This window comes from Rhineura floridana, chromosome 1, assembly GCF_030035675.1.
Source record: "Rhineura floridana isolate rRhiFlo1 chromosome 1, rRhiFlo1.hap2, whole genome shotgun sequence".
NCBI lineage: Eukaryota > Metazoa > Chordata > Lepidosauria > Squamata > Rhineuridae > Rhineura > Rhineura floridana.
This window is the reverse complement of record NC_084480.1, coordinates 30,307,824-30,334,082: the sequence shown is the minus strand read 5'-3', so window position 1 is coordinate 30,334,082 and position 26,259 is coordinate 30,307,824. Positions and strand designations below refer to the sequence as shown.

Genomic DNA, 26,259 nt, shown 5'->3' with positions numbered 1-26,259 from the left:
CGAAAAGGAAATGCCATTTGCAACAGGCAGTTGAGCTGAAACTGGCAGCAGCTGACAGAGCCTACTTCAAGTAGCTGATGCTGACATTGTCGGCACTTGCTGTTTGAAGATCTACAAAGTGTAGCCTCCTGATACTGTCGCGGAGAGCTCCCATCTTCCTGCAGGTGACAAGCACAGCTGTTGGCAGAAGATGTCACTGAGTCTTGCCAGTGACGACTGCCAACAGCTGCTTGACAGTCAGAAGCAGCAGGCGAGCTTGAAACTTCAGATGCCTGACAGTGAGCAGGAAGGGTGGCAAACTGAGCCTGAAAAACAAACTAAACATCTTAAACACTAAGGAAGAGAGTCCTCAATTTAAAATGCATTCCATGATCATGCAGACATTATTATCATCAGATTTTCCCAAGCTGATTGGAAGCACTTGCTGACAACAGCAAAACAGAGTTAAAATGCATTGAGTGACTACTAACAACAGCGATCTTCTAGTCAGTACCATTATGGTTATATTCAAAAGAAAGCTACTTATGCAGTTCAGTCTATGAACCAATTAAGCCAGAGTACTTGAGTTTCAGTAAGCTACATGTGTTGATCTGTGTAGTCAAGTGTTATTGCTTAATTGGTGTTGTACTGAGTTGTCTGGGTCAGCTGACTTTACTTTAAAAAACACACAATGAAACTGTCATAATGGTATGGATTTTTGTTTTTCAGTGCCAGTTTAAAGTGTTTGCAATGTTTATTAGCTCATCTTTCTGGTTTTCTCTTCTACCATTCTGTTTGCGTTCATGAAGACAGAAGCAGAAACTATAACCTAGGGGCTCCTGTTTGATATATAGCAACCAAGAACAGAGGAGGATAAGAAAAGATGTGTTAACTGCTCTTTTTTTAACAAAATCCTCTGGGGATTTTGAAGACCAAGAAAATATATGAAAATGAGCTTTTTTCTTTCAAAACTTTAGAGCCACGTAATGATCCAACTGTATTGTAGAAGTTGGTGCATGTTGGCAAATATTCCAAACAATGTATTTTCATCCACAAAGGGATTTGCCAGATTCCTAACACCGAAGTAATAGATTTTGTACATACACATTTAACTTCCTGTAGCAAGAAGGATAGACCCCTGTATCTGTGCATCTGAATTCTGTGTTTCTGAAATGGCTTACACTCAAAGTCCCACTGAATCTAAGGTTCACAGCCATTAGGAATTGGGGGTGAGGTGAAGGTGTGATAAAATGGAACAAGAACTAGTAAATTCCATTAAAGGATTAGGGTCAAAAGCATCTGTTAATCTATTTTATCCATCCCTCAGTTCCTATTGACTTGTGACTTCTTGGATTAGTAACTTTTATAACTGATTAATGAAGCTTTTATAGTGTTTCTCTTTACGTAATTAAGTAGTATGTTTTTGTTAACGCTTCGTCCTTCTGAAATGAATTTTTGTGTTGTGCGTGTGAAGGCTGTTGGGATGAAAGAAAATGTTCAACAGTGAGAAACTGCTTAGATTGTGCTTGCTATAGTTCATGATGGTTTAATAGGGAAACTCAACTCTCCTACAAACCTGAATTATTTTATGGTGAACGCTTGTTAAGCCTGAAAGTAGTTACGAATATAACTGGAAAGTATATTTGTGGACAATGGATAAGCAAGTTTTTAATAAATCAAAAAAGGCTGTCAATCCTGTGTGACACTTGTCAATTACACTTCCCAAATAATGTAATTGTGTTTTCATGTAATTCTCAAAACTGTCGCCGTGTGAAATGGGAATCATGACCTTTGCCAAGCCTCTGTTCTAGATCTCTGATAGTATTGCGGAGAACTTCAATTTCCTTGTTCTTCTCTTCTTGAAGATGTTGAAGCTTCTGCAGAAATTAAAGCAAACATATTGTTGCCCATTAGAACTCAGGCGATACACTGCACATACAATAAAGGTGTCAATTGCTATTGAAAAAAATCTTCAAATAATTTTCAAATAGCTTGTATATATTATTTATGACAGGGGTTCCCAAACTGTGGTCTATGGAGCACTTCATTCAGGGGTCCACAGCATATTTGTGAATTTGTGGTTGAAAACAGGAGATGGCACATCCATTGTATTAAATATTCATACTGATTTTAAATTGTATTTTTATTGCTTCTTTTATTTCTTATAGTGATTATTATTATTCTCTTCCAGTAGTAGGATTTGAGTTCTATGGAATTCAAAGTGTAACACAATAAAATACAATATAAGAAATAAAATGGCAATAAAATATAATTAAAATTATACAGTATTTAGCACTGCACATTACAATTGCTACACGAGGCAGAAAAATAATTAAGTGGTCTGCCAAGCCTCTGGAGATCTTCAAGTGATCCGTGGAGAAGAAATGTTGGGAGCCACTGTATTATTATTTGTAGTCACTGAGTCAACTAAGTGGTCCCTGTTGAGAAAGTTACAGAGCACTTAATTTGTGCCTATGGAAGTAAAGTAAAACATATGGGATGAACTGGCTCAAATGAGGACAACACCACTGATAAGCCCCCAAGTGTCCCACATGCACAACAGCCACTCTACCACTGGATGTGATGACTTGCCACTTTCATTCGACATGCAAAGAAACTTCAAAAGCTTCATTAAACAGTAAGTGCAGCTTTGCAAGTAATTTTACAAAGCCTCTGCACTCGCCCATCCAGATAACGTTAGCTTGAGATTTAATTGCTACAACTAGTGTACACTAGGTATTGTACATATTTCAGTGCTATAGAAACTAATACGTGGGTATTGTGGACAACATTGCCCTAATCTATGTGTACATAGTGCTCTCGATTCATTTAAGTAGGGAAGTACATACAGGTCAGATTGCTCTTAAAAATGAATGGAGAAGCCATTTCAGATTCCCAATTATTTATATTCCTCTTCTCTGAAGGAATCACTGAATTGGGGCAATCAGTTATACTTTCAGAGGCATTAATGCACAGTAAACGGCAAGACAACAGTTATAAACAAATTTTATTGGCACTGAAAAATACTGCATCATCCAAATGCCTAATGAAACAAAAACATTTGACATACTTAGAAAGTGCTGGAAAACACATACCCTTCTGTAAATGTTTTGAGGCAGCGAAGTGGGATTTGGATAAGATTTGGGTGTGTGTGTCTGAAGCCTTGTCAATTTTGTATTGAACTGAAAGAAAAACAGGTTAGTATGCTGATAAACCCAATGAGGAAAAAACTGTGCAAACAATACTACTTTAATAATACTTGAGCCAGTGTGGCATAGTGGTTAAGAGTACTGGACCAGGATGGAGCCGACTGATGTGTAATCTGCACTTAGCCATGAAGCTCACTGCGTGACCTTGGGCCAAACACCATCTTGGGCCTAGTCTACCTAATGGGTGTTGTGAGGATAAAGGGAGGAAGAACCTTGAGTTACAAATCCATGTTATGACTGCACTTGCAGGACCGGCGCCAGAGGATGGCCAGGTTGGGCCCTGGCTGGGGCCTCCTGAAGGGGTCCTCTGTAGGGTGGGAGGGTGATGCTCCCATTCTGTGATCCACGGCAGCCACGGATCATGGAGAGGGAGCTCCCAGGCACCCACCCAATAGAGATAACGCGGGTTTCAATAAGCCTGCACGCATGCTCCATCTACCTCTCCCATCAGTGTGAATGCTGTGTGTGCATGCCTGTCATCACCCAAGATGGCAGTGGGGGCTTCCCTAAGGGGCTCATGCCCCTACCGCCATCTTGGTTGATGGCAGGCATACACACTACACACACACATCATTCACATGACATGAGAGGTAGGTGGGGTGCGCAGGCAGGCTTATTAGACCTATGCCACCTGTATTGGGGGGGTGTTGGGCTACAGAACCACAGGCCTGGGGCAGGCTGGTGCTCAAGGCCCCAGTCATGCCTGGTACCAGCCCTGTGCACTTGGACCACCATGTACAGTTCTGGTCACCACACCTCTGAAAGGATACTGTAGAGCTAGTAAAGGCCAACCAAAATGATCAAACTCTCTTATGAGGAAAGGTTTCAACATGGTTTTTTAGCGCTGGGAAAAAAAGCAAAGGGGGACATGAGAGTAGTGTATAAATTATGCATGGTGTGGAGAATGTGGATAGGGAGCAGTTTTTCACCATTCAGATAACACTAGAACTTGATGTCACCCAATGAAGCTGAATGGTGCGAGACTTAAGTATGTCTTCGCACACTGCATTGTTAAATTCTGGAATTTGTTACCACATGATGGCCTCTAACTTGGATGGCTTTAAAAGGATTAGACAAATTCATGGAAGGTCCCTAATGGCCACTTGCCCATGATGGCTGTATTTCCTCCAGTATAAGAGACAGTACTAGAATACCAGTTACTGGGAACAATGAATGGGAGAGTGCTACCACACTCAGATGCTGCTTGTGGACTTCCCATAGGGATCTGTTTGCGGACTGCCCATAGGCATCTTGTGTTCTTATACTTGTGGACTTCTCATGAGCATCTGGTCTGCCACTGTAGGATCAGAATACTGGATTAGAGTAATGTTTGGTCTGATCTAGGAGGTCACTTCCTATGTTCTTCAATGTAATATAAATAAATAAATAAATGTTCTTAAATGTAATATAAATAAAATTATTAATTAATAATGTTAATTGGCTGGATTTCATCTTTTCTGAAGTTTATAACTGAAATCATAGGAGGCAGTGAAGAAAAATTAAAATCCTGTGATAAAACAGGATAAGATATTAAAACATTCAAAATATGAATAAACATTCTCAGTGCTACTAGACACAAAACAACTCAAATATTTTTCTTTCTCACACTGGGTTTTCAGAAATATAATGGACAAGGAAACACAAAATATGAGCAATTCTAATACCTTAACTTAAAACTCATTTACTCAGAATACATCCCATTAATTTCAGCAGAAATCACTCACCAGGTACTGTAGAACAACAGCCTGAGGTCATGAGGTAAGGCTCTTACAAATTGCCCAGTATAACAACAGGTTAGGTTCCCCATACAAAGCTATACTTCCTATTAACAAGTTAGTACTTGGATTTGTATATGCTTCCTTATAAAATAGACCCAACAATCTTCTCTCTTCTGGCTTCTGTCTGTGAGTTTCTAGTGCATACCTCAATTTGCAATTTGATTATCTCATTCTGTTTTTCCTTTTCTTGAGCTTGAAGTTGTTTAGTTAATTCTAAAATCTCCACACCTTTCTTTTCTATTAGCAGCTTGTGCTCTTTCTCCATTGTTTCAACTTAAATAAAACAAAAATAATAAAGCGTTTATGCATTCATCAAGAGACTTTAACATGATGAAAAGTACATATGAAATCTGCGTTCAAATGTTGGCAAGAAAAGCTGACTTAATAAACAAACTATTTTAATATTAGATGTATAAAAACCCATGTGCATTTACTATACAGAACTTGATCAGCACATTTATCAAAAATGATGCAGGTTGATACATAACATTTTTTAAAACCCAGATTAAGTTGGAATCTATCTTTAGCTACTGTGGCTAGATGTATATTTCAAATAACCTAAACAAACTACTGAGGAAGTGTATGTCCATTCTATTAAGTCCTTTGCCATTGCAAAGTGCTGTTAGATGCACCCTGGCTCCATAATAAATCCTGTCTGTTTTGTCACCTGAATTTCTTTCTTGCCAAGCTCAGCTGTGATACCAGAAGTGAGCTGGGCTGGGAGAAAAGTGCCTGTGCAAGATAATTGGGGGGGGGGGAGAGAAAGAGGTAAGCTCCTATCATTTATACACTTCTTTTGACTGATCAGATTATTTAGCCACTCTGTGTGGGAAAGGGTTAGGGATGAACAGACCAATCACAGTCCCGTCCATCCCAGTCCTACATGGGATTGGCACATCGAAATACTAATGTTAATTTTTTTAAAAAATAAACAGAAGTACAAGGATCAGATCCTAAGTCCACTTTAAAATCCATAATCCTGCAGATCCCATTATGGAAGGCAATCCCCCCCCACAATTCCCTCCAAAAGTGATGGGATGTCATTAAGTCCCATTGCTCTCAAGGTGACTTGCACCATTCTGCTAAAAGCATGTGGTATCAAGAAGACCCATTCACTGGCTGCTCCAGGCTGAGAGTGGCTGGGTGGTTTCTGGACTTTTGTAAAAAGGATTTTAAAAAACACAGGCGAGGCTGTGCTGGAGCCCTCAGACCACATTGTAATGGGATCTATAGGACTGCAGATTCTAATACAGACATAAGTGGACCCATGAGCTGGTCCAGGTCATGATCCACCTAGATCAGATCAGGTGAGTCCATTTTGGAATCTGAGTTCAGTGGATTCCTTCTCTATGAAAAGCAATGCAGTTTCTTGCTATCATCATGTTTAGCTTGGCCTGAAGCAGCCTCTTGCATCACCATAGTTCAGGGGTAGGTAACCTCAGGCCCTAGGGCCAAATGCTACCCTCCAAATCTTTCTCTGGATCTCAGAACTCTCCCCCTTCCTAACCACAACCCTCACCAGCCCTGCTTCACACCCTCCTGGAGTGTTTTTGGCTAGCAAGAATGTGTCCTTGAACTCTGATAATGCCTTTTGCTTGCCTAGATGGAGGATAGAAAGATTTGTCTGAGTGTGTGTAGAAACTAGCCTATTGTGTGAAGGCAAAATTTACATTTGCTGCTCTACCCACTTTTTCTGCCCCTGGATCTGTCCACCACTGGCATAACCCCCCACCCCACCCCAAAGGTAGCCTAGAAGGGAATGAAGTCTGCAGGTTGAAAAGGTTCTGCGCACCGTTCGAGATAGCTCTTCCGAAAGCATAGCACTGAGCACAAACTTTCCTATGCTCTCCAAGCCTTTACAAGGTAAAGAGCATTTAAAACAAGCTAAAATGTTTAATTCCCAGACTGATGTTCATTAGTTAAAAGAACTAGGTAAAACCAACCAAAGATTTTGTGACAAATCTCAGCATCATTCAAATACTGTGCACACAATTTATGCTTACATTTTTTGTTCAGGTCATAGTGCAACTTTCTTTGTTCAAGCTTGTGTTCCTCCTCCTTGCTTTTGATTTCTCTTGTGAAATGATCAACCATATTTTTATGTTCCTGTAAAATTATTTAAGCAATCTTTTAAAATAATATTATAATTATAATTATAATAAAATACTTTTATCATTAACTGTATTTATGCCACCCAATAATGAAGTTCCCTGGATAGCTTAAAGCAATAAAATCATTAACAATGATAAATAATATAAAACTTTCCAGCAGTAGAGATGATAAAACAATAAGCTCTGCAATTGACTTATCTGATCAGTCACAAAATTCTCTAACCTCTTTTTTTACAATTAATTGAATCTTAAGAAACTATCATGAGCCCTTTCAAAATTAACTTCGGAAGTCATTAATTTACTGGAATGCCAGAGAAGCCAGTCTTACATTTCCATTTATAGAGCAGGAACAAGTAGGGTTGCCAGGCTCAGGGCCTGAGACTGATCCTGTATCTTTAGGAGAAGAGAAAGTCAGCCAAGTGCAGGTGTACTTGCAACGCTGTAATGGGAAAAACCACGAGATGGAATTCTCCCTTCCCCCCGCACAACTTTGAAAGATACAGAAGACCTCTTGGTTGCCAGGCCTAGCCTGAATTTAGGAGTGGAAAATGAGAAACTAAGAGACCTGAAACTGGCAGATCCTTCCATCCGTACTCCTTTCTGAAAAAATTACTACACTCCAACTACCAGTGACTTTGGGACTGCAGAGCAGAAGGGAGACACACTCTGCTCTTATCCATTAGCTAAAGGGCTGCTAAGAGATTGCTGTTTGGGCCTTTACCTCCTAGGAAGACTATCACAGCAAGGTAAAGACCAACCTGGCCTTATCAATTGGCCAGAGAAGGAGCAGCCAAACAAGGTGTTTGTTTCCCACTCCCTGCTGGAAAAAAACACTTGGTTCCAACTACCAGTTGCCTTCAGACTGAGGAAGTGACAAAAGCATAACAACCGGAGGAATTGGAGATGCTGAATCAGTAGCAGCATCTCTACCCAAGCAAGTTCACTAGCAATGGAAGATCAGTCTGGTCCCACCTGGATATACATGGAATGCTCACAATTTTCTTCTGGCACTGTCATATTGATCTCCCCCTAATACGTTTTCCTTCCAATATTCTTCCTTCATGTGACTAGAATTTTTTAATTCATGTGAGCCACTTTGGGAGAATATCATCTCAAATGAGACATCAACATCATAAGAACATAAGAACATAAGAAGAGCCTGCTGGATCAGGCCAGTGGCCCATCTAGTCCAGCATCCTGTTCTCACAGTGGCCAACCAGGTGCCTGGGGGAAGCCCGCAAGCAGGACCCGAGTGCAAGAACACTCTCCCCTCCTGAGGCTTCCGGCAACTGGTTTTCAGAAGCATGCTGCCTCTGACTAGGGTGGCAGAGCACAGCCATCATGGCTAGTAGCCATTGATAGCCCTGTCCTCCATGAATTTGTCTAATCTTCTTTTAAAGCCATCCAAGCTGGTGGCCATTACTGCATCTTGTGGGAGCAAATTCCATAGTTTAACTATGCGCTGAGTAAAGAAGTACTTCCTTTTGTCTGTCCTGAATCTTCCAACATTCAGCTTCTTTGAATGTCCACGAGTTCTAGTATTATGAGAGAGGGAGAAGAACTTTTCTCTATCCACTTTCTCAATGCCATGCATAATTTTATACACTTCTATCATGTCTCCTCTGACCCGCCTTTTCTCTAAACTAAAAAGCCCCAAATGCTGCAACCTTTCCTCGTAAGGGAGTCGCTCCATCCCCTTGATCATTCTGGTTGCCCTCTTCTGAACCTTTTCCAACTCTATAATATCCTTTTTGAGATGAGGCGACCAGAACTGTACACAGTATTCCAAATGCGGCCGCACCATAGATTTATACAACGGCATTATAATATCGGCTGTTTTATTTTCAATACCTTTCCTAATTATCGCTAGCATGGAATTTGCCTTTTTCACAGCTGCCGCACACTGGGTCGACATTTTCATCGTGCTGTCCAGTACAACCCCGAGGTCTCTCTCCTGGTCGGTCACCGCCAGTTCAGACCCCATGAGCGTATATGTGAAATTAAGATTTTTTGCTCCAATATGCATAATTTTACACTTGTTTATATTGAATTGCATTTGCCATTTTTCTGCCCATTCACTCAGTTTGGAGAGGTCTTTTTGGAGCTCTTTGCAATCCCTTTTTGTTTTAACAACCCTGAACAATTTAGTATCATCAGCAAACTTGGCCACTTCACTGCTCACTCCTAATTCTAGGTCATTAATGAACAAGTAGAAGATGTGTGATGAATGGATCTGTACAGAGATCATCTACCATGGAAGAAACATGCTGCTACTGCTCATTCCATTTAGTGACAGTTTTGCCATGACACTGAAAATGTGTTTTGAGTTGTCAGCTGGGTGTATGGAGAAAACAACGACAAGACCACTTCAGCTCACGACAAGGGGTGCACAACTTCACTTAAGCTACATTTCTCTCCATGCCTTACAGCACAATCCTTTACATGTCTACTCAAAAGTAAGTGCCACTGAGTTCAATGGGGTTTACTCCCAGGAAACTGGGATTAGGAATGCAGTCTTGGTCCACTTGTCAATGAAACAAATTTACTTTGGCTGAACTTGTTTTTGATTTACAACGTTAAATTAATGGATGGAATTTTTTTTTAAAGGGTTAGAAAATATAAAACTGCCATACACCATATCAGACGACAGGACCATCTTCAAAGTCTTGGTCAAGTCTCTTTCTAAGCCCTTTTCACTGGAAACACTAGGGATGAATTTGGGTCTGCATTCAAAACATACCATTGGACTGTGGTCCTCGTTCCCCAAGTTGAAGGAGTTTGCATACTTGCAGCTTAGGGCTGTCCATATTTGAGCATCATTCAGCTGTTAATTCACATCTTCCCCATTTTATCAAAAAGCTTTCCAGGTACAACAACAGTGTAAACCCAAATTAGCAGGAGAAAAGCACTGATTGGTGTTGTTTGAGGGTAACATCATGTGGACTGTACAAATTAAATTGGAACATAAACAGCTGCAAACACACTGTAAATTCCGGTGTGGACAAGCCCTTATTGTTGTTAGGCAGACATATACACTTTTTGAAAGGTTTGTGACAACAGCTGTAATAGAATAATGCCACAAACTATTATTATTATATCCTGCCCTTTCTCCCCAAACACTAAAAACTCTCTAAAACATCTTAAAAACAGACTTCAAAATATATTGAAACAAAACATCTTTAAAAACATTTTTGAAAAAGCTTTAAAAACATCTTAAAAAGCAATTCCAACACAGTCGCAGATTGGGATAAGGTCTCTACTTAAAAGGCTTGTTGAAAGAGGAAGGTCTTCAGTAGGCACCAAAAAGATAACAGAGTTGCTACCTATCTAATATTTAAGGGGAGAGAATTCCAAAGAGTAGGTGCCACAACACTAAAGGTCTGCTTCCTATGTTGTGCCAAATGGATCTCCTGATAAGATGGTATCTGCAGGAGGCCCGCACCTGCAAAGCGCAGGGATCAACTGGGTATATAAGGGATCAGACAATCTTTCAGGCACAATGAATCAGTGCATGTATTATTCTGGTCTTTTGGATAGATACAGGGCAGGTCCCCAAGGGCGGCCAGGTTGGGCCCTGGTTGAGGGCCCCTGGAGCCACAGAGGGGCCTCTCAATAGGATGGGGGAAGAGTAGCGCTCCTTTTCTGTGATCAGTGGCAGAGTAGCTGTTGTGGATCACAGAGAGGGAGTTTCTTCTGCTCGCCCGTCTCTCCTATCTTTTGAGGCTGTGCGCACAGGACTGCCATTAACCAATATGGCGGCAAAGGTCTCCCTAAGGGGCTGAAGCCTCCGGTGCCATCTTGATTGATGGCAAGCTATGCGCATGCATAGCAGCCCATGCAGCCACAAAAAACAGGTGAGATGGAGCCAGCGAATGGGTGGGCAGAAGAAGCTCCCTCCCTGTGAGAGACAGGTAGGCGTGTGTGTGTGAGAGCATGCGTGCCTGGGCAAAGTCATGCCCAAGTGCCCCGGCATGTCTGGAACTGGCCCTGGATAGATACACAGGAACAAATGTTTGTGATGCATGATGATGGTCAGCCACAAACAAATTAAGTATTCTAAACCAACACACCAGTCTGATTAAATTCAAGTAGCTCATAACAATAATTATGTTATTGTATATTATGTATTATATTATATATGTATTATATATGTATTATATATATTATATATGTATTATATATGTATTATATATGTATTATATATATATATATATAATATGTATTATATATGTATTATATATGTAATATATTATATGTATATTATGGGGATATAACAAAACATTATCTAAATGAGAACTTTTCAAAAGACAGCAAGCCCTTCCTAGAAAGCAGATTGATTGTCTTTACAGTCCCTATAGAAAGAAGCCTGAGATTTTGAAGACAGATGCTCTCACCTGTTCGTGGGACTTCAGTTTCTCTTCTAAAATATGGACTGTGTTCTTCAGTCTCTTATTTTCATCTATGGAGGGAATTATTAAGAGTCAGACCTGTGAGATCAATTTTGTACTTGTTCTGTATTGTAAAAAACAAAACAAAACACGAGTATATGGATTAAATAACATTGACTTCTTGACTTCGGCAAATGTACATGGGGCATTTTATAAAAAGTTAAGATGACCTTGTTATTGTATTGTTGGATGAGCATTTTAGGAATCTTGCATGGTACTTTTTTTTTTCTTTGGCTTTTAATTGATTTTACCTGTCTGTATTTTATTTTACTGTTAAGTCATTTTGAGAACTTTTTTATGAAGCAACTAATAAATGCAAACAATCTATGCAAGTAGGCAAATGAGGTCAGAAGAAGGAGAGTGAGTAACTTCAGAAAGTCCTTGGCATCTTCCAGACCCTTGCATGTGTGGTGCTGGATTCTCTTTTCCCACCAACTGCCTGCGCCAGCAAAAACATATTGATGTTGCAGTGGCAAGAACCTTGTACATCATCTGCCTTCGGTGGGACAGAAGCAGAGGTTTGTAGCCCAAGCAGTATGCAATGGCACACAAGGCACAGCTGTATGCAACTTGTCTATAAACTTCTTTAATACGATTTTGCCGATGCATGCCAATATACATACTAAGGAAATGGCATCCTTTCCATGGCTCTTAGGGCCAAACTAATCAAGATCCAGTTCCTGATTATATTTTTGTTTTAAAGAAAAGGAGTCATGTGGGGAGGGCCTGGGAGGGCCTGCAAATTTGATCAGAACAGCAGCACTGGAAAGGGCTTGTCTAACCCTTTCCTCTGTGTGTTTTTACTGGTCAAAATCACATGTCAGAAAGTAGGTAGGGGAAAGTTATTTTGATAGGGAAGATGGGCCACATAGAAGATGCCACCACACATGTACGTGTTGCTTCCGTCAAATTTGCACCTAATGGCTTCATTTTAGTTTTTAAAAGTGCCAGGACAGGCTGCAGTTGACCCTTATTGGAAGCTCTACTCCAAACCTCATGTTCTATACTGCACAGGGGCAGTCTCTCAATACATTACTATCAATGTGCTTTGGTTTGTTTTTTTACCTCTCAAATTATACTGGTTTTCTACACTTTGTTGTAGCCCCTTAATCACATTCTGGAGTGTGGCATGTTCTTTTGAAAAGAAAGAAGAGAAATTAGTATACTTTAATTACTGCAATAATTCACTAATGCTGTACAGTTCCATCACATTTAAAATTATCTTAGTTAAGAATAAATAGTTCTTATTCTGGTGTAATTAAAAAGTATTATGCAGGGTGCTGCATTTCTAAATTGTGTATCTTCAAATAAATGTTAAGTGTTTCTACAATATTTAAGTAGCAGCAAAATAATTGCATTTAAAAAAATATTCTTAAGTTTCAAAGTGCTTGCAATTTCAAATAGTGAACACAAGATGGACCTCTAGTATCCCCATATCTTCCAGGCCTTCTATAGTTTTTTATCAAAATACTGTACAAAACACTGTTTTATATAGAAGAAAACAAGCAACATGACACATCAGAGTTGCTTGCACAGAAGAACATCTGCAAGCATTTTGTCCCTTTCCCCCTTGCTTGCCACATGACAATTCCTGTTAAGGGGATATCTGTCTGTGCTTCCTATGAAAGGTTTCAGTGGCCCTGCACTTCCTCCCTTGCCCCCATACTGTCTAGCTGAGAGGAGCCTATGCCTTTCCATCAGTCATAGTTTCCAAGTCATCTCCAAGGGCAGCCACACATAGAGCCTAGTGGAGCAATCCATTTAGAGATTATCAATTCATTCTGATTCATTGTTTCTGGTGGTTGTTGTTTTTAAATGGAATCAAAAAAGCCCATCCCCTCATTGTTTAAAATATGCCCAAAGAAAATGGAATCCTAACATTCAAAATATGCTGCTGCATTGTTAATTAATGGTGCTCATCATTATACTTGCGTTCTAGCAGGGCTGCACCACTAAAGCAGGAAGATCAATCAAACCATCTGGTTAGTTAAAAGACAGCAGCTTTTATACATACACTTACCAAAACAATGCAGGCTGCAGAAACCATGGGGAAGGGGCATAGGTCAGTGGTAGAGTATCTGCTTTCGGTGGAAAAAGTCCCAGGCTTAATCCCTGGTTAGGGCTGGGAATGTCACCAGTCTGAAACCCTAGAGAGCTGCAGCCAGTCAGTGTCAGCAATTCTGAGCTAGATGGACCAATGGTCTGACTCAGCATAAAGCAGCTTCCTATGTTCCTTATGTTAGAAGAGGCATTCCCCCTTTCCACATCTGGGAGAGAATGTATCTTCTAAAATGCTGGCTTGTGTAATGCACACATGTGCAATATTAAAAAAACGTTTTCCCTTCATTACTACTGGTTTAATTAAATTAAACCAGAACTATCATTAGAAGCTAAAATGATGAAACTGAGGTAATCATACTTTGGACACATAATGAGAAGACAGGATTCACTAGAAAAGACAATAATGCTGGAGAAAACAGAAGGGAGCAGAAAAAGAGATGGATTGATTCCATAAAGGAAGCCACAGACCTGAACTTGCAGGATCTGAACAGGGTGGTTTATAACAGATGCTATTGGACGTCGCTGATTCATAGGGTTGCCATAAGTTGTAATTGACTTGAAGGCACATAACAACAACAAACTATTGTTTTAGTAACAAGCAGACTTAATAGATCAATTGATTTTTTTAAAAAAAAATGAAAGGTCATCTAAGATTTCTTCAGTCATGTGATAGCATTACTTTAAGGTTGCCATGAACACCTAGTACTTTTCAATACCATAGCCATCTTGTTGAAACATTTTGATCTTTTTTAAAATGGCCCTCTTACTATTAAAAAGGGCAGGCAGAGTGAAGGCAGAATTTGGAGGGTCAGGAGCAGATCTGACAGAATCTATTCAAGCGGATAATGAGTAGAGCTTCTTAGAATATGGAGTTTATTGACCTCTCAGACCTGGTTCATGTAGAAGATTGCATTATGTACCTGAGTAGTTTGCTTGCGTCCATAAAATTATTTGAAGGAGGCCTCCTCTAACTTGCTACTTGATCATGAAGTTATTTCCCTGCCTAAGCTAGGATTCAGGAATGTAAAAATCAGACCATGTTTTTTGTTTAACAGGTCAAAAACCTATCTCTGTATTTTATATCATTCCCTTTCTTTGCAAGAAAAGCCTCTGTATTAGCAGAAGTTGAAATAGATAGCCAAAAACATTATTTTCCATGTCAGAAAAGCTATAATTTACAGGCAGTTTTTCTAGTCTGCTCCAGCATTTGAAGCAAGCTTCATAAACTGTAAATTGTCCCACCCACCAACAATACAGTTCTCAGCAGATCCAGAGTCAAAAATCACTAAGATCAGACACACTGAATGAATATTTAGTTTACAAAACATATAATCCAGACACAGATCTTCACTGACAAATATAATACAGATTAATTTTAAGCATTTGGCCTGAAGTGCTTCATACTCTGTCTCCTGCAATTTATTGCATTGTGAAATGAATATTTGCAGCTCAAGACAGCACTTTTGTAATATATTACACTAGACTCGCAGTTCTAAGCACACTTAGTTAAGCCCCACTGAACTCAGAGGAGGTACTTACAAAAAAGCATGCACAGAATTGCAGAACAGAAAAAAAAGCTGTATATATTTAATCTGCTTTTCAACTCAAATGAGTTTTCAAAGCTAAGAACCCTTAATATCCATATCTATATCTGTAATGCCCATATATATATACATCAAAAATCAAGGGGAAAAATACAAACAAAATCAGTGGCATTTATCTTAACAGCAAGGAGAATAATGCAAAACCAAGTAAATTCTATCACATATGGAGGTTAAAAGTCTGCCTGATTATGCCACATTCTTTAATCTGGTGATTGTCAAGCAGTAATGAATTCTTTAAACGCGGGGCTGCAAACAGAATGCTTGATTAATTGTTCTACAGATCTGGAGAAAACCCAGTGTTCTTCCACTGTTGAATTCACTTTGCTCCTGATGTAGGTAGGATGGGTACGGGATACTAGAACAGATGCTTCAACTGAAGGAGCAGAGAATTTTGGTTTGCCACACCATTACCTGGTACACAGCAGTGAATACAGCATTGAGAGATGGAAGGGCAAGGCAGTGTACATTAGAGAAGCACATAAGAGAAGCTATAGTCCTGTGATCTGTGGGTGGGAGCTCTGGCAATGGTAGGTGGGGTTGGAGAGTGAAACAAGCAGGTATGGCAGCCCCTAGTACACACACACACACACACACACACACACACAGTGGGGGATGCGACCTTTCCCTCCCTTAAGATCAATAGGAATGGAACAATCCACCCCACACTCACCACCCTGGGAAAAGTTATTTGCTTCTTGTGTAGTATTTTTTCCTTTTGGTGCTACATGTCTGCAGTGGCTGAGATCTTTGCCATTCCCACTGCTATGCCATGTTCTTGGGGGAAAATGTGTGCTAGGGCTTTAACTCCTTTGGGGGATACCACCTGCAGCATTATTCATGGATGGCAGAAAATGGCTGGGTGGGTAAGGTACATTGCCTGTTCTCACTATAAGCTGCCCTGCCTAATGCTGGTGGCTACTACTACCACTTTTGACAGGACCCCATATACATATATGTATACATATACTCAAAATATCTTGGCAAAACACCTCAGGCAAACCTAGTTGCACACCAAGATTCTGTTCTTTCTAGTGGCATATTAAATTCTCTAAAGATAGAATACATCATTCCTATTTACTTGCTCATTTCCAATTACTGCTCAGCATAAGCATAAGCTTGGGTAGCTTCAGGTACTTAAAACGGGGGGGCAGGAGTATAGTCTGGTGTTGGCAAGGAGTCTGACAGCACTGCTTGCTTTGAAACTAATTAGATAAGATTGACTGAACTGTTAATATTGAAAACTTTATTTCTATCTGTGTTACAGGTTGTAGTGGTGTATTCATGTCACATTTCCTAATTGTTGATACAGACAACCTCTCGGTCATCATATTGCTTTTAATTTATGTTTTGCTAGCTTTTTGTTTTATGTTAGATTTTTATATTGCTGCCCTGTTTTATATTTGTTTCTATTTTGTGTGTTTATTATGCTTTTATATTTATTGTGTATTTTTATTGTTTTTATTTTGTTTGTAAGCTGCCCTGAGCTCTGTTTTTAACAGTGGAATGGCAGGATATAAATCCTCTTAATAAATAAATATTCCATAGTGTTGGAAACTAGAGTCTTGGCATTTAAGGCTGAACATCTTTTTTTTATTATTAAAGATTCCTCCCCAGTTTTGGTCGTAATTATCAGGCACAAAAACAAAACAACTGGACAATGCAACTATTAATATGCTTAATCTGCACAGCTAGTAAATAATTTGCATAATATGCAAATCAGCCTGCCTTGATTTGTGGAACTGGAATTCATTCATTCATTGGCGATTGCTCGTGGCCGAGTAAGATTGTCTTCCAAGATAAGGTCTTTAACGGTGGGTGCGTAAGTGACTGTGGAGGCCAATTCTGGATCCACACAGCCTCCCACAGTGAGGACATAGGTTTCCAGATGGAAGATGGTCACGATGAGGATTTGCTTGACGTGCCTTCCGCTTAGCTTGTTTGTCTCTTTCGCCCTGTACTCATGCTTCTTCAAAGTCCATAGCACCTAATGGCCAACCTCCAATTGGGACGCTCATGGGCCAAGGCTTCCCAGTTCTCAATGCTTATGTTACATTTTTTTAGATTAGCTTTGAGAACATCTTTAAACCTCTTTTGCTGTCCACAGATATTCCGTTTTCCATCCTTAAGTTGGGAGTAAAGTAGCTGCTTTGGAAGATGGTGATCAGGCATTCGAACAACATGGCCGGTCCAGAGAAGTTGGTGCTGGAGGATCATTGTTTCAACACTGGTGGTCTTTGCTTCTTCCAATATGCTAACATTAGTCTGCCTCTCTTCCCAAGTAATTTGCAGAATTTTCCAGAGGCAGCGTTGGTGGAATCTTTCAAGAAGTTGGGAGTGGCGTTTATAGATGGTCCATGTTTCACAGGCGTGCAGTAAGGCTGATAGTACAATGGCTTTGTAAATAAGCATTTTGGTCTCCCTGCTAATATCCCAATCCTCGAACACTCTACGCTTCATTCAGGAGAATGCGACACTCGCAGAGCTCAGACGATGCTGAATTTCAGCATTGATGTCAGCTTTCACAGAGAGATGGCTGCCAAGATAAAAAAAGTGATTGACATTCTCCAGCATCGCACTATTAAGCTGGATTGATGGTGTTACAAAGGGATTGGTTCACACTTGCTGATGAAGCACTTTAGTTTTTTTGATGTTAAGCGAGAGCCCAAGCTTTCCATATGCTTCTGCAAAGACATTTAGGATAGTTTGAAGATCTTCCTCTGAATGTGCAGAGACTACATTATCATCGGCATACTGAAGTTCTATGACAGAGGTTGTAATTACCTTACTTTTTGCTTTCAGCCTACTGAGATTAAAAAGCTTTCCATCTGTTCGATAGGTGATTTCCATGCCGGTGGGAAGTTTCCCCTCAACAAGGTGTAGAATCATGGCGATGAAAATAGCAAATAAGGTCGGAGCAATGACACATACCTGTTTGATGCCTGATCGCACTTTGAATGGATCACTTTGAGAGCCATTGTTATCCAAAATTATTGCCGTCATGTTGTCATGGAGGAGTTGCAAAATATTCAGAAATTTATCAGGGCATCCAATTTTCAGAAGAATGGTCCAGAGAGCAGTTCGATTTACAGTATCAAAGGCCTTAGTGAGATCAATAAACGCCATATACAGAGGTTGGTTTTGCTCCCTGCATTTTTCTTGAAGCTGTCGTGCAGTGAAGATCATGTCCACTGTCCCACTGGAAGGGCGGAAACCATTTTGGGATTCAGGGAGGAAGTCAGAGATAGGTAGGAGGCGATTTGCTAGGATCCTTGCAAGGATTTTACCTGCAGTAGCAAGAAGAGAGATACCTCGGTAGTTCCCACAATCTGTTCTATCACCCTTCTTGAAAAAAGTTTTCTGGGATCTCCTCCCTCATCCAGATTTTTTCGACGAGCTTATGAAGTTGTGTAAATTCAGGCCCACCTTCTTTAAAGACTTCAGCAGGAATCCCATCAGGTCCACTAGCTTTGTTATTCTTCATTTGATTAATAGTTTTACTGACTTCATCCAAATTAAGGGATACTGCAAGCTCATCTCTAATTTGTTGTTGCGGAATTTGGAAGAAGACCTCATCAGCCACAATAGAGCTACGATTAAGGAGGTCATAGTAATGCTCTTTCCAACGCAGTACAATAGACTCTTTGTCCTTTAGAAGTTTGGTACCATCTATTGAACATAAGGGATTTGTACCGTAATTTGTTGGTCCGTAGATGGCCTTTGTGGCATTAAAAAAGCCCCATGCATCATGAGCATCTGCAAAATGCTGGATTTCTTGAGCTTTCTTTATCCACCAGGCATTCTTAAGTTCTCTAGTTCTTCTTTGGACCCCAGCCTTTGCACTGGCATAGATTTTTTTCTTAGCAGCACAGTTAATGTCTTTTTGCCATATCTGGAAGGCTTTTCTTTTCTTGTCAATGATATGTTCAATCTCACTACCATTCTCATCAAACCAGTCCTGATGTTTCTTAGTTTGGTATCCAATAGTTTGTTCACATGCTGCAGTAATGGAAGTCTTCAGTTTAATCCAGTGTTCCTCAACATTTTCAGGGCGTTCCGTAGGTAGATGTTTCTTGAGAGTTGTTTGAAAGCAAGCTCGCTTAATAGGATCTTGAAGGGTGTGGATGTTCATTTTATACCTTGGTTTTCTTCCTTGGAGCCTATGTTGAGGAACAATATTAATGGCCATAGTGGATCGAATTAATCAGTGATCTGTCCACCAGTCATCGGCACTCGTCATGGCCCTGGTGAGGAGTACATCACGACGATCTCTGGCACGGACAATTACGTAATCCAGGAGATGCCAATGCTTCGACCGAGGGTGCTTCCATGTTTTAAATTTATCTTTTTGGCAAAAGAGTGTGTTTGTGATGACAAGATTATGCTCTGCACATTTAGTTAGAAGTAGAATTCCATTCAGGTTGCTATTGCCAACTCCTTCTTTCCCAATGGTTTCTGGCCATAAATCAAAATCACGCCCAACTCTTGCATTGAAATCGCCCAGGAGGATGATTTTATCCTCCTTAGGTATCTCTGATAAGATGGTCTCCAGCTGGGTATAATTTTTTTCCTTGATGTCTTCATCAGCATCTAATGTTGGTGCATAAGTACTGAGAATACTTGCCTGCTGGTTTTTGGTGAGTTTTAATTGGAGAGTTGAGAGTCGTTCATTAATGCCAGAAGGAACTTCTGACAAGAGCTTCACAAGATCATTTTTAATAGCAAAGCCTGCTCCATGTATTCGTCGTTCTTGTTCAGGCAGTCCTTTCCAGAACAAGGTGTAACCTCTTTTTTCTTCCTTCAATTGTCCCTCTCCTGCTCTTCGAGTTTCTTGGAGTGATGCTATGTCAATATTAAAATGTCTCAACTTCCTTGCAATGATGGCAGTCCTGCATTCAGGACATTCACTATCTGTGTTGTCCAGCAATGTCCGTATATTCCACGTTCCAAAGTTCATTTGTCTTTTGCTACCGCTAGGAAGATGGCGACTGAGTTGGACGCTCGTTTCTAGAGCTCCACATTTTATCCTGTAACTCAGTCTTTTAATTGTTTTTAACATCTTAACTTACCAGCTTGCCTGCTACCCCAGGATACAAAATAGACTCGGGTCCGCCTGAACAGCCTGAACAGTCACTGTGGCAGAAGGTTACGGGGTGGCTGAGTGTGGTCAAGAGCGGCGCGGCGTGGCTTACAATTTTTCCGGCCTTCACCGTTGGGGCGCCGTGGCTTTGGGTTGCCTTGCCTTTGCTGCCGTTGGGTCGTGGACCGGGCTGTTGTGCTGCGTTCGAGCGGTCTGGGTGCTGCCGTCGTTGCCGCTTGCTGCTTTTTGCCGCTTGCGGCTGCTGCGGGGCGTCTTTGCCGCCGTCGTCGCTGCTCCTTCTCTGGTCCTCTGGCTTCTGGCCGCTGTGGCGCGGCTGTTCTTGGACCGCTGTCGTCGTGGGTGCTGTTGCCGCTTGGGTTTTTGCCCTGTCGCTGCCCTGCTCGTTCTGCTCCCGCCTTGCTGCGTTGTCGGCCGTCGCTGTTCTCGCTGGTTGTGTGGACGTTGCTTTTGCCATCGCTGTCTCCGCCATTTTTGCCATCATTGTCATCGGAGGTGGAGCGGGTCGTCATCTGTTTTTGGGGGCGTGAATGCTGCATTTGCTGTTCTGGGATGCTGTGTGACTCTGTCCCTTTTGTTTTACCGTCATCTGGCCATCATTGCTGCTGTTGCTGCGGCTCCTTTAAGTGCAGCTCTGTTGCTACTATAGCTTAGCTTCTGAGATTATTACATCTTGCCTCATTGCTGCCACCTGGAGGCAACTAATATGGTTGCATGTGTATTATGTGTGAATGATTGAGTTGTGATGTATGTGAGTTTTTATTTGGAAGTTTTGTAGTTATCATAATATTGTTTGATTGTTTTATATGTATGTTTATTGTAGTGCGTGATTGATTCAGTGTGTGTGTGTCTGTGTGTGAATTTTAGTGTGTATTGGTGTGAATGTGCATTGTGTGGGTGACTGTGATTTGGTGAGTGTGTATTGTGTGTTTTATTAGTTTTAATATGTGCCTGGGAGAGAGTATTATACATCAACCGGGGAGACTTTCGGGGGCCCCAATTAGCGTAGTGACGGGTAATGGGAGGTACGGCATTGTGAGGAGAACGTGCCAGATAAGGGGAACTCGTCCCAGACAAGTAGTGTCTGTGACTTGTTCCGGTTCTCCTCATATCCCCAGGACTGCTGGTTGTCCTATCAGTCAGCCTTCGGATCTCCATGTGCTGTTGTTAAACGCCAGGTTGGTTCACCATAAGATCTCCCTTGTTCATGATTTAATTGTGGAGGAGGCGGCCGACCTGGCGTGCATAACTGAGACCTGGGTGGGCGATCAGGGAGGAGTTGCTCTTTCCCAGCTTTGCCCACCTGGGTATACGGTTCAGCATCATGGTAGAACCGAAGGACGGGGAGGTGGGGTTGCTGTGGTCTATAGGAGTTCTTTCTCACTCACCAAGCACCCTGTCCAGGTGTCGACTGGTTTGGAGTGTCTCCACCTTGTGCTGGGCCAGAGAGACAGACTGGGAATTTTGTTGGTGTACCGCCCACCCTGCTGCCCAACAAATTTCCTAACTGAGCTGACAGAGGTAGTCTCGGAGGTATTGCTGCGGTCCCCTAGACTATTGGTACTGGGGGACTTCAACATCCATGCCGAGACTGCTTTATCTGGGGCGGCTCAGGACTTCATGGCCTCCATGACAACCATGGGGCTGTCTCAGGTTGTTACTGGCCCAACGCATGTGTTGGGACATACTCTTGATTTGATCTTCGCTACTGGACATGGAGATGGTGATCTGGTGGTTGGGGGTTTTTCATCTACCCCATTGTCATGGACAGATCACCGCTTGCTGAAGTTTAGGCTCACGGCGACCCTTTCCCTCTGCAAGGGTGGGGGACCTATTAAATTGGTCCGCCCCCAGAGACTAATGGATCCTGAGGGTTTCCAAAGGGCTCTGGGGGATTTTCCGACTGAGAAGACTGGTGCTCCTGTCGAAGCCCTGGTTGGATTGTGGAATACGGAGATGACCCGGGCGGTTGACACAATCGCTCCCATGCGCCCCCTCCTATGTAGAGCTCATACAGCTCCATGGTATACCGTGGAGCTGAGAGTGATGAAGCAAGAGAGGAGGAGGCTTGAGTGCAGATGGAGGCGAACTCCTGACGAATGCAATTATGCCTTGGTGAGTGCCTCTTCTAAGCGGTATGTAGTAGCGGTGAGGGCAGCAAAAAAGAGATATTTTGCTGCCACAATTAAGGCATCTCTCTCCCGCCCGGCAGAGCTCTTTAAAATCGTTCGAGGGCTTTTACATTCTGGCCCTCGGGACATTATAGATTCATCTGTAGCCCGTTGTGATGAGTTCGCGAGGCACTTCCAGGATAAGATCGCATGCATTCGCCGGGACTTAGACTCCAATATTATGGCAGTGGGATCTAATGAAGCATCCAGAACACGGTCTTGTCCTTGTTTATTGGATGAGTTTCAGTCTGTACAGCTTGAGGATGTTGACAAGATCCTTGGACTGGTGCGGGCGACCACATCTGTGCTGGACCCTTGCCCCTCTTGGCTGGTGAAAGCTGGCAGGACCGGAACCGCTGGCTGGGCCAAGGAGATAATAAATGCCTCTCTGAGAGAGGGAGTGGTCCCTGACTGCCTGAAAGAGGCGGTTGTGAGACCGCTCCTGAAGAAACCCTCTTTGGACCCAGATAACCTGAACAACTATAGACCTGTGGCGAATGTTCCGTTCCTGGGCAAGGTGCTAGAACGGGTGGTTGCCGGCCAGCTCCAGGGGCTCTTGGATGACACTGATTATCTTGATCCATTTCAATCCGGTTTCAGGCCCGGTTTTGGCACAGAAACAGCCTTGGTCGCCCTGTATGATGACCTTTGTCGGGAGAGGGACAGGGGGAGTGTGACTCTGTTGATTCTCCTTGATCTCTCAGCTGCTTTTGATACCATCGACCATGGTATCCTTCTGGGAAGACTCACGGAGTTGGGAGTTGGGGGTACTGCTTGGCAGTGGCTCTGCTCCTACTTGGTGGGTCGCCACCAGAAGGTAGTGCTTGGGGAACATTGCTCGATGCCCTGGACTCTCCATTGTGGAGTCCCGCAGGGATCGGTACTGTCCCCCATGCTTTTCAACATCTACATGAAGCCGCTGGGTGCGGTCATCAGGAGTTTTGGGGTGCGTTGCCATCAGTACGCTGATGACACGCAGCTCTATTTCTCCTTTTCATCCTCTTCAGGTGAGGCTGTTAACGTGCTAAACCGGTCTGGCCGCGATAATGGACTGGATGGGAGCTAACAGACTGAAGCTCAATCCAGACAAGACCGAGACGCTGTTGGTGAGTGCCTTCTCTGCCCAGATGGAGGATGTTCATCCTGTTCTTGATGGGGTTACACTCCCCTTGAAGGAACAGGTGCGTAGCTTGGGGGTTCTTTTTGATCCTTCCTTGTCACTTGAGGCCCAGGTGGCCTCGGTGGCACGGAATGCTTTCTACCATCTTCGCCTGGTAGCCCAGCTACGTCCCTATCTGGACAGTGACGACCTCACCTCAGTTGTTCATGCTCTGGTAACTTCTAGACTGGACTACTGCAATGCGCTCTACGTTGGGCTGCCCTTGAAGACTGTTCGGAAACTACAACTAGTCCAGAATGCAGCGGCCAGATTGCTGACGCGGACCAGAAGGTCCGCTCATATAACACCTATTCTAGCCCGTCTGCACTGGCTTCCTGTTTGTTTCCGGGCTAGATTCAAAGTGCTGGTTTTGACCTATAAAGCGCTACACGGCATGGGACCGCAATACCTGGTGGACCGCCTCTCTCAATATGAACCTACCCGGACACTGCGCTCAACATCTAAGGCCCTCCTCCGAGTGCCATTCCATCGAGAAGCTCGGAGGGTGGTGACTAGAACCAGGGCCTTTTCTGTAGTGGCCCCCGAACTGTGGAACAGCCTCCCCGATGAGGTGCGTCTGGTGCCGACGCTACTATCTTTTCGGCGCCAGGTGAAAACCTTTTTATACTCCCAGGCATTTTAAAGTGTGTTTTGATAGCATTTTCATCATTATTTGTATTTTGGATGTTGTTTGGTTCTTTTATTGTTTGTTTGTTTTGTTTTCTTGATTTATTGTATTTATTGTATTTATACATTGCTTGTTTTTTTATCTTTTTGTACACCGCCCAGAGAGCCTTCGGGCTTAGGGGGGTATATAAATTAAATTAAATAAATAAATAAAAATAAAGTGGTGACCCCACTGGATGCGGCGATCCAGTCAGGGAGAGAGATGAGGCAGACTATGTTTAGAGCACCTTTTCTAGCCCCCTCCCCATACGGAGTGAGCAGAGGGGATCCTGAATAGGACTGCTCAGTCATGGATACAGCTGCCGAACTACTCAACTGCCTCGGTCCTTGAGCCAGGACGACTGAGTCTGTATCCACCGCCCATGTGCCGGTCCATGACTAGGGGCTTCCGGATTTCACAGTCTTGCCCCTGCTGCCATTCGCTGATTGCCATTGGTCTTTTGGTTTGGTTTGGTTTGGTTGGAAGACACCTGTGCATGAATTTGTTTTATGTGGGAGATCGGTGCACGACGATCAACACACAATCTTGACAGAAAAAGGCTTTGATCCAATGGCATGGATACCACAACAATTGGAAGTCTTTTATCTGCTGCAGCCTTCATCCGCCTTCACAGCCGTTGTAACATACACACTGTTATCCTCCACCTGTTCTGCCGTTGAGGACTTTCTTGGATCGTTCTTTGTCTGGTTGGTCTCCCTTGACCTTACTGCCATGGGTGACCCTGCTGGGAGTACATGACTCCCGATGGCATTGCTCACAGGGTTCATTGGAACACGCAAGCCCACTCACCACTGCAAGGCAGCCCTAGGAATCAGGCATTGTTACACTTTTTCTTCCCAATAGACCGTGATGCAACCTGATACCTGAATAGCACCTAGAAGAGCCTCATATGAATACTAGCTTCCTCCTTCTCCCCATTCTACTTTAAGATTTTGACCAGACCAGACTCATGGCATTATCATCACTCACATTCTCTCCCTCACCCCTCACTCACTTTGTTTACCACCTAGCCTGATGAAGTGTTCTGGAAAGCCTTCTTCTGTGATATTTTGTTTGTCTTAATAAGGGTAATGCCCTAATATGGGTTTTGGAATTTGACTTACATTGTACGTTTGAGTTTTAAGTACAGCGCATAGTTATATATAGGCACTAAGGTGTTGATAGGTGTGATGGTTTGTTACCTCTATATGCAAATAGAAGAATCATGGTTATTATAGTTATAGAATATCATTTGAGATTTTTGTTCCTCAAGTATATAATTATGCTAGAAAATACTACAGTTATTAACTGTAAGAATGCAGGTATTTTGGTTAACTTCCAAAGAATTAACCAAGTTACTGTATTACAGCAAACACAACAAAGCTATATAGTTTTCTAAAGGCTAATAAATGTATTATGACACAAGCTTTCATGGGCAGAAGTCCACTTCATCATATGTGTAAATATAAAAACAATGCCAAGAAATGCTTACCTTCTTTAACCGACTCTTCGTTTGATTGGCTTATTGTCAGTAACCTGTTTGTTTTATCTAACTGAAGATTCATAAGATTATTTTTTCCATGAAGTTCCAATATTTTCTGTAGGAAATTGTTTAACATTCTAATTAATCAGAGATCTGAGAGCATTATTCACAAAGGAGGTACTCTAGAGGAATTACAGAAAGATTTAATAGAAAACAATCCATTAAAGGGAGTGCATTTCCAGTTAAGCTATTTTCAAACAGAAGGCATACAACTACAACAATAACACAAATGAAAATTACCTATATGGAACTCCCTTATGCTCAGTCAGACAACCAGGTCCATATTTAGCCCAATATAATTTGCTATAATTAGCAATAGTTGCCCAGAGTTTCAGGCAGTGGTCTTTCATAGAGATCCTTTAACTACACAAATTGAATCTAAGATATTATGTATGCAAAGTGCAAACTGTATGCAAACTGAGCTATATGCCTCC

At 42.0% G+C, this 26,259-nt stretch overlaps 1 protein-coding gene across 1 annotated transcript; it reads right to left on the bottom strand.

Moving 5' to 3' along the window:
- Positions 1 to 201: 201 nt before the first annotated feature.
- CCDC152 (coiled-coil domain containing 152) lies at positions 202 to 26,245 on the bottom strand. Its single transcript, XM_061617285.1, has 8 exons — positions 26,066 to 26,245; positions 25,775 to 25,947; positions 12,591 to 12,659; positions 11,472 to 11,536; positions 6,970 to 7,072; positions 5,112 to 5,239; positions 3,075 to 3,161; positions 202 to 1,856 (listed from the first exon to the last, which is right to left on the bottom strand). Exons 2-8 carry the CDS (start codon positions 25,899 to 25,901, stop codon positions 1,734 to 1,736), a joined length of 702 nt encoding a protein of 233 aa, XP_061473269.1. The 5' UTR covers positions 25,902 to 25,947; positions 26,066 to 26,245; the 3' UTR covers positions 202 to 1,733.
- Positions 26,246 to 26,259: the final 14 nt, after the last annotated feature.